Source organism: Archocentrus centrarchus, chromosome 6 (assembly GCF_007364275.1).
Source record: "Archocentrus centrarchus isolate MPI-CPG fArcCen1 chromosome 6, fArcCen1, whole genome shotgun sequence".
In the NCBI taxonomy this organism is placed as follows: domain Eukaryota; kingdom Metazoa; phylum Chordata; class Actinopteri; order Cichliformes; family Cichlidae; genus Archocentrus; species Archocentrus centrarchus.
The window spans coordinates 30,911,212-30,919,614 of record NC_044351.1 but is presented as its reverse complement, the minus strand read 5'-3'; the positions used below and the strand labels follow the sequence as shown (position 1 = coordinate 30,919,614).

General features: G+C 42.4%; 1 protein-coding gene and 1 non-coding gene across 2 annotated transcripts; one reads left to right on the top strand and one right to left on the bottom strand.

Moving 5' to 3' along the window:
• Positions 1-998: 998 nt before the first annotated feature.
• On the bottom strand, positions 999-7,884 carry setd6 (SET domain containing 6, protein lysine methyltransferase). Its single transcript, XM_030732022.1, has 9 exons — positions 7,756-7,884; positions 7,274-7,354; positions 7,050-7,194; positions 6,834-6,975; positions 2,727-2,921; positions 2,442-2,583; positions 2,091-2,271; positions 1,844-1,980; positions 999-1,716 (listed from the first exon to the last, which is right to left on the bottom strand). The coding sequence occupies exons 1-9, from the start codon at positions 7,780-7,782 to the stop codon at positions 1,378-1,380; spliced, it is 1,389 nt and encodes a 462-aa protein (XP_030587882.1). The 5' UTR covers positions 7,783-7,884; the 3' UTR covers positions 999-1,377.
• A 421-nt stretch (positions 7,885-8,305) lies between these two features.
• On the top strand, positions 8,306-8,377 carry trnap-agg (transfer RNA proline (anticodon AGG)). Its single transcript has one exon. It is a non-coding gene; the product is annotated as a tRNA-Pro (tRNA).
• Positions 8,378-8,403: the final 26 nt, after the last annotated feature.

Sequence of the window (8,403 nt, the reverse complement as noted above, 5' to 3'; positions counted from 1 at the left end):
AGCACACTAACTTGTTCCGTTGCTCTCTGGTCCAGTTCTGATGCTCACATGCCCATTGTAGGCACTTTTGGCAGAATTGGTGTCAAAAATAAAATTTGGCCCTTGACGTTATTTTTAGATTTCACTTGCCCTTGAAATTAGAGCAGAAAAGTGAAATGTCAACAAAAAAAAAAAAAAGTAACAAAGGGGCAAATCCTATAAGATTTTTGACATAAATTCATGTGCCGTAAGTGGCCCATTGGCTAGGAGTTTGAGACCCCTGGCAGGCTCATACATGCACTTTTACTAATATTTGATTAAATGTCCCTTTGAGTTCCACCTCAACCAGACATTCTTGGTAGCCATCAACAAGCTGCTGGCACAAATGTGGCTGGATATTTGGATATACTTGGCAGAATTTGTAGAGTTTAAATTGGTTTGTGACCTGGCTTTTAAGCAGAGTCCACAAATTCTCCAATTGGGTTGAGGTCGGGACTTTGGGAAGGCCATTCCAGAAGTTTGTTGGCCTGCTTTATCTATTTTCAAAACCAGTTTTGACATGAGTTTGGGATCATTGTTCTGCTGGAACGCTCAACTGTGCCCAGGTTTTAACCCTCTAGCTATTGATTTGAGGTGAAGTTGAAGAATTTAATTATTCCGTGCACATTGCACACTGTACTAGTAACATAACAGCCCCAGAACAAGATGCTACCACCACTATGCTTGACTGTTGGTACAGTGTTCTCACCTCTTTTCATTGTGGCCAAAAAGATTTTCTCCAGAAGGCATTTGGCTCGTTCGTGTGGACTGCTGCAAATTTCTTTCATCTTGAAGATGTCGATTTTTGGAGCACAGCCTCCCTTTTGGTTGGCACCCTGTGACGCAGTGATGCTTGAGCCCCAAATTATGACATTCATGCCTTCTGACCACAAATGTATACTTGACTAGAAATGGCCAAGACTAGAGTTTTGAAGACATTTATGTGACAAGCAGTGTCAATATCGGTCTAAAGTTTTGGCTTAAATTTGTCATTAAAAACTTTCAACTATTTGGATACAAACAGGTTGGTTGTTCCATTAAGCAAGTTTATACAAATTGCTACTAATGTTTATGCATATACATGTGTGTTATTGTGTTACTACACAACCCTAACTAAGCCACAGATGTAATCAGGAACATAGTGATGTGTATCAGAAAAGACGGGTGTTTCGATTCTCCTTTCAGTGTGGGGAAAAAGCAATCACAGGTAGAAGAGCAGGGGGTGGGATAAAATTTTAAAAGTCAACAGTCCAAAAAACCCATCTTTTGAGAAATTTGTTTAATTAACCAGATCTTTAAAGAAAGATGGTGAACAAGTACGATTAAAAACCTCCACTGTGGTCCCTGTCAGAGCTGAGCTCATGACTTGGTTAGCTCCATGAGTCCATACAGGATGCTCTTCTGCCCGTAGCGTACGTGCAGCGCTTTCCGCTGCCTGCAGCTCAGTCCTGCGAGTGCTGCCTTATCCTCCATCAACGACCGGTCGATACCCACGATTTTTTCCTCCTCCTCCCCATCTCCATAGGACCTCAGAGTCAGACGGGCTGCCTCATGAATCAGCCGTTTCCATGAAGCCTTTAACTCACAAAGACCTTCATTGGTGAACGCCAGGGAAATCTTCTCATCATCCTCGTCATCTTCTTCCCATCCTTCATTGTCTTTAAACTCTGACAGCTCTTCCTTTGACATGCACAGCACCTGAAGACAAAGTCAATCATGAAATGCTCATATCTCCAACAAGAGGCTCCTTCCAGTGTTTTTCCTGGCTTTGTTCAGTGCCCAAGAAAACAGAAGGCAATTAGCACTGTTGTATGTGCTCCCTCACCTTGAGCGCAGTATGGAGTTCTGTGTCTGTAAGGCAGCCTTGTTTACCAAAGACAAAGGCTGCTTTCTCTTGCATCATCTGACGCAACACCTCCCACTGCTCCTCAACCAGCTGCCGGTCCAAATCAGACTGAATACCTGGAAGGGAAAAAGGCAGAGATCTAAAGCTGATTTGGAGGGGGTGTGGTGGTGTTTTTTTTATACTCATCCCACAACACTATGAAGGAAATCTGCCAACTGTCATTCACCTCGTGTGGCAGCTTTGTAGAGGTTGGTGATGGGGATGTCAGCAGTGTCATTGCTGTTGGTTGAATATGGCTCGGTGAAGCCGTACATATGAAGCAGCTGCCAGTTGGCCATCTGCCCGTAAGTATTAAACACCTCCTCGCCTTTATGAATAGGGTGCACGCAAACCATCTTCAAACTTTCCTAAAAAAAAAGTGTTAAAAACATCCGGTTAAAAACAAACTGAGAAATAAGACTGCGATGGCAGCAACCGGACCTCAAAATCTAATGGGTAAAGTCACGGTGGCTTCTACTTCTATGGTTAGTCTATGGTTTTCAAAGATGAGAAGATATCACAGCAGATGTGTCCTCACTGGTGTGAACTCCAGGTTAGCATTGTGACTGGACACATGATTAAGCATGTCAGCCATGGGAACCATCATCGGTGGGTTGGGAGCCTTCTCCTCTTCCTCCTCCTCCTCGTTGTCATCCTCCTCTTCCTGCGGCTCTTGGAAGCTGCAGGCAGGAGGAGAAACCGGATAGGAAACATGAAAAATCATGTGACCCCCCCCCCCCCCCCCCAAAAAAAAAAAACCACGCCATTACTGGTGGCGTGTTTTTGGGGTGTAATCTGGTGTAATCGTATCATGCGTGCTAACCTGTAGGCCATGACAAAGGCCACAAGCTGTGTGTACAACTCCAGTGTGTGTACGCTGGGGTTCCAGAGGTCAGGATGTCTGGTCATGAAAGGCAGGACCACGTCTGTGTATTCCTGCTGGATATTAGCCAAGTCTCTGTCCACTGCCTCTGGGACACCTGTTCCCCTCAAGAGTCCATCTCTCTCCTCTTTAGGCCTGAAAGGATAGATATGTAGCTCATTACTAAAAAGAACTACAGTGGGGCAATGCACCGCCACTTTTTTCCTTTCCTTCAAGAGCGTAAATAAAATATTTCAGTTCAGTTCTGCTGTTTCAATAAAATAATAAAAACTATTCCTGAGGAGCAGAAAGCACTAAACACTAAGCCTGAGGACTCAGTGAAGGGTTACATGACAGAGTTTTAGCACCGCTCCATTTCCCCCTCTCATTCAAAATAAATGAACACTCGAACTATCACAAATCCCAAAACAACTTCTGCTTTTTTTTTTCTTTTTTTTTTTTTAGCCTTAAATCTACCATTAAACTGTGTGCTGCAAGCCTTAGTAAATCCTGTTCTTATGATTTATTTAAATAGTTTCCTGCCAAGGTTTTGTGTTGTTAAAGGAAAACCCCAAAATATACACTTTGTTAATCAGTTTCAGCTGCTTTGGTGTTAATGAAATTACCAACAGGTGCACTACAGTGAGACACACCCAAAACAAGAATGGTTTTACAGGTGGAGGCTTTTTTTTCCCTGACCGTTTCTTCAGTAGTTTTGCATTTGGCTGGCAGAACTAACTCGAAATTTTGAGTTATTAAAGTGAAATTTTGAGTTATGGATGCTTTTTTTTCATAATTATTTCACTCATTGAAATGCAAATAATTTTATAATAACTTTTATGTAATGCTCGCTTTCTGGATTCCATCCATCCATTTTCTTCCACTTATCTGGGGCCGGGTCGCAGGTGCAGCAGCCGGTAACACTTTATTATAAGACTGACATGACATAACACCTGTCATGAACATAAACAGTCATGAAGACTCTTCATGACTGTTGTCATTAAGTGTCATTTGGTGAAAAAAAACAAAAAACAAAAAGAGATATATATATATATATATATATATATATATATATATATATATATATATATATATATATATATAATTTTTTTTTTTTTTTTTTTATTTATTTCCTTACACATGCATGCGGACAGGAAACATGAAAATGGGAAACTGAGTTAATGGGAAACTCAGAGTGATCATACTCTGAGTTTCCCATTACAGTACAGCTGATCAGAACAGTTGATTAAAGAGTATGCATTTAAACTCAGAGTTTGTTGAACCAGCTTCCTGGAATAGCCCCCCCCCCCCCTCTATCTGCTGCATGCAAACAGGAGCCCTGCAAGCCGTGACTCTCACAACAATCCAGTTCAAAATAAACACCATGAAACCCAAAATTTTCAGTGACCTATTAGACAAGAGAAAGCAATAAAGGCTCTCATTTGATTAAAATAATACAAAATGTGATTGCCATTTTTTTTTTTTTTTATCTACAAATGCACTTACACAAACACTGAGTCACATGACTTTATAGATGCCACATAACATCTTTAAAGTCATGTGACAGCCTAATTTGCATATGGAATGTTGACCTTCTCAGGAACAGTTAAATTATATTATGACATCACATTCTTTTCCTGTTCTCTGCGAAGTGTTTCCTTTGAGTAGGAAAAAAGAAACAATAGAATTCAGTTTGTTCGCAGCACTCGTGTTAGCAGCATTCTCCAGCTCAGCACTGACGAAGATAGATTTTGAAAAGATTTGTATCCACAGCAGTCAAGCAAAACATTGACAACATGTCCCAGGAATCAAGAGAGTGCGTTAACACTGACCTCTGTGACTGGGCAGATCAGTCAGAAATCCCCCATGAATGGGGTGATGCGCCGGAAATCCTGCTTGACCCTGAAATCGATACCCATTACTGGGGTTTTTGGCAAGACGCTGACTCCCTTGACAGTAATGGTCCACCTGAATCCCTCAGAATTGCATCTAAACAGCGCATGCAGGAGGAGAATCGTCATTTGGACGAATCTAAATTCAGGGATGTGTGCAGCAAACTCCGAGTCGCGGAGACCAAAATCCAAGAGCTCGAAGCAAAATTGAAGGAAGCAAGAGACTTGGTCAAGGAGAAGGATGCGAAATGCACAGAGCTGGAACACAAGCTCCAAGACGTGGAGAAGACAAATGAAGGCTTGGAAGAAAAGTTTAACAAAGTCCTGGCAAAAAATACACACATGCTTATAGATCAGGAACAACAGGATGTCAAATTCGCAAACTTGCAATCCAAGCTCCAAGAGATGGAGGGAGAAAACGAAAGCCTGCAACAAATGCTTGATCTTGCCTTGGGGAAGAAAGCAACGCTACTGAAAGAGAAGAAGGAGCTGAAAATGAAGCACACAGTAGTCAAATCAAAACTTGAAGAAACTGAAAAGAGGCACGGGGTGGTGCAGCTCAAATTAGAAGACATGACAAAGCAAAATAAAAGCTTACATGGATCGCTTCATAAAGCCCACCAAAGCAATGCGGCTGTGATTAAGGAAATGGAAGCTAAGCACAGAGCAGTTCTCCAAAAGATGGAACAAAAGCACACCAACATCCAGTGCAAGCTCCATGAAAGCGAGGAGAAACATGCAAAAGTGCTGAAGGAGAAACAAGAGCTCTCCAACTCACAGAACCAGCTGCAAGATGTTCTCAGAAAGTCTGAAAAGAGCAACGGAGAACTCAGGGAGAAAATAAAAACACTGCAGCAATACAAAGAAGAGATGGAGAAAATGTGTGCAGGCATGGAAGTTATGATGAGGAAAAATGCAGAACTGGAAGAGCTCCATAAGAATGCCCAGCACAAAGCAAACCAACAAGAGAAGATGCTCAAAGACATGCAGGAAGCACAGAGATTGGTGGAACGGAAATTTAAAGAGCTGAAAGAAAGTGATGCAGAAAAGCATGAAATAGTTGAAGAACTCAAAATACGGTGTGAGAAACTTGAAGAGCTGAACGCAAAAAGTGTCAGCGATCTCCATACAATCATACTGCAGCATAAAGAGCTGCAAGAGCGCTGCTTAAAAAAGAAAAAAGGCTTCAAGTTTTTCCGGAGGAACTCTTCTTCAACTTAAACACAGCTCACCTCGTCTGCCACCACCTTGAATCCATCTCCTTCACTTTGACCTCTCCTCTGTGCCTTTCTTTCTTTCTTTCTTCCTTCTCTCTCCCTCCTTCTTTTCTGAAATTTAATTTAATTGGCTACTCTAAATTTTGGCTGAGCAAAACCCTACCACCACCTCCTCGTGGTGCCGGCTGGTAACAGTGGTCTCAAACACTGGCTAACGGTGGAGGTCATACCTGTCATGTTTTGTGTTTAAAAATACTGGAAATTTTCCGCCTCTGAAACTAGAAATCGCTAAATTAGGCGATGATGCCATCGCCTAATTTGCATAATTGGTCATTTGCATGTAGTTGCAATCGCGGCTGTAGGAGAGAAATAAAACACCTTTGGAGAGACAAATAGTGTAGAAAAAACACCATAAATATGTTTAGGACTACAAATGAACTTCATGAAATAACTTAATAACTTTAATGTTTTGTCTAGACCCACATTACATAGATCAATTTTGTCCCGTATTGTTTAATGTTAGAATATCAATTTTAACAAAAACACCTCCCATCGTGGCTGCACGTCTCCAAGCTGTGGATCAAGCTTGGAAGCTGATGGCCGGCGTCCACGAGGACGACCGAAGAAGCGACGGATGGATAGATGTGTAATTTTATATGTGTGTGTGTGTTTGAAAAGCAGGAGAAAATAATAAAGGGGGAGAGAAGTTAAAGAGAGAGAAGGCAACTGTCCCACAGAAAAGAGTGAAGGAGAGAAGACACATCCAGGGAGGAGTGAACTCTAAACAGCATGTAAGAACCAATGAAGATGCTCAGACAGATGCCTTTATGTTCTTAAATTCAGTCTGACATTTGATCACTTTAGTTTGGCTATAGATGAATACTGTAAGCTTGCCACTTTGGTAAGTAACTACTAAAATACAACTCTGGATAGGATGGGAGCTAAAAAGTGTTTCTCACCAGAACATGGGATGATCCATTGTCTTGAAGTCAGTCCACAAAAAGAGGTAGGGTTTCCAGTGGGACTCTGAGGATGTGTACTCATACAGCAAAGCCAGCAGCAGGGGAACCCAACCTGAGGAGCTCTGCAGAGATGACTGCTCTGTGAAGGAAAACAAAGGACAGTTACAAACTGAGGGGTGAGCCAGGTGGCGTATTTGCAGCTTTCTAAGTCACCTTTTTCCAGCAAGGCAGAAACTTTGGTTGTTCCCTGATGGAGAAGAGCTGATCTGGGGATGGTGAACAAAATCTCCCCTTCCTCTATGTCATCCTTAGCTAACATCCCATACTCTGCCACAGTCCCCTCTTTACTCACATACACCTGCAGATGGAGACATCAATCATAGACCAGATCTTAGTCCTGACCTAAAGTGTAGATGGTGCAAGATGCATTAACATACCTTACTGCTGAGCTCCAAGCCGACTCTGTCACACCACTGTACAAAGCTCTGCAGGGGGCTCAGCTCTGAACCATCCTCTACCTGGCATCACAGGGGCCACATGCACAAAAATATCAGTGAAATGACGTGTTACCCAGTGGTAGCATGCACCTGGTTTCATTTTGTCTGCTCTTAACATAGAGCCACGTGGTTACAACTGCAAGTGTCCTTCATGTATTATTGTTAAGTAGTGAAGTGAGCTCCATCATCATTTTTGAAACAGTGATCATTTTAAGTAGTAATGTGCGCTGTTACAGCCTCCAGGTGAGATACGACCACCTGCGGACAAGAACTCAGTGGATCGCCGCTTGCATGCACTGCATGATCTACACAGTAAACCCAGCATGCATCACTAGATGTTAAAGAAGAATACACGTAAACAGCTACATCAGCATCATCTTTGTTGGTTAAAAAAAAAAAAAAAAACTCTGTTAAAGAGTAACCTTGGCTCGTTTCGCTTCTGTTGCCATCCCGCAGAGGTACTCGCTCACATGGGACTTTATAAGCAGGCGCAGGCTAACTAACTAAGCCCGAAGCTACTTCGAGCATGCGCACTGTGAAAAACAGTTAAGTTTGGCCCACACGGTGACTCGTAGGCAGCCGATGCATTTACAGGCTTCAGTCCTGCGCATAAGTTTTGAGTCACCCTCTCATCAATGTGAAATAGGTGCAGCGATTTATTGAAACATACATAGAAATACAGTATATAAGGCAAGACCAGAGTTTACCCAACGGGCTTGAAAGTCAATATTTTTGTGTTTATTATTCAACACAGCCTGAACTCCCTCAGGCAGCTTGTCGTTTTCAGGAAGAGGATTCCAGGTTTCCTGAAGGACATTCAAAGCGCTTCTCTGGATGTTGTAATAATCTGTACCACCAGAGGGTGCTGTTGCATAGGATGAACACTAGAGGCCAAGATGCCACATCACCAATTTGAAGTCCAGTGCAGGTTTATGACTATCATAATTACAGATGTGTACACAAGATTTTGTCGGCTCGTTGGTCTAGGGGTATGATTCTCGCTTAGGGTGCGAGAGGTCCCGGGTTCAAATCCCGGACGAGCCCTTTTGTGACCTTAATGGGGTCAGCTA

Excerpts from the sequence above, each read along its gene's own strand:
- setd6 (XM_030732022.1), bottom strand. The coding sequence starts at position 7,782 with ATGGCAACAGAAGCGAAACGAGCCAAG. Across the intron at positions 2,272-2,441 it reads CTAACCTGGAGTTCACACCA|GAAAGTTTGAAGATGGTTTG; the intron begins GTGAGGACACAT and ends CTTTTTTTTTAG. Across the intron at positions 1,981-2,090 it reads CTACAAAGCTGCCACACGAG|GTATTCAGTCTGATTTGGAC; the intron begins GTGAATGACAGT and ends TTTCCCTTCCAG.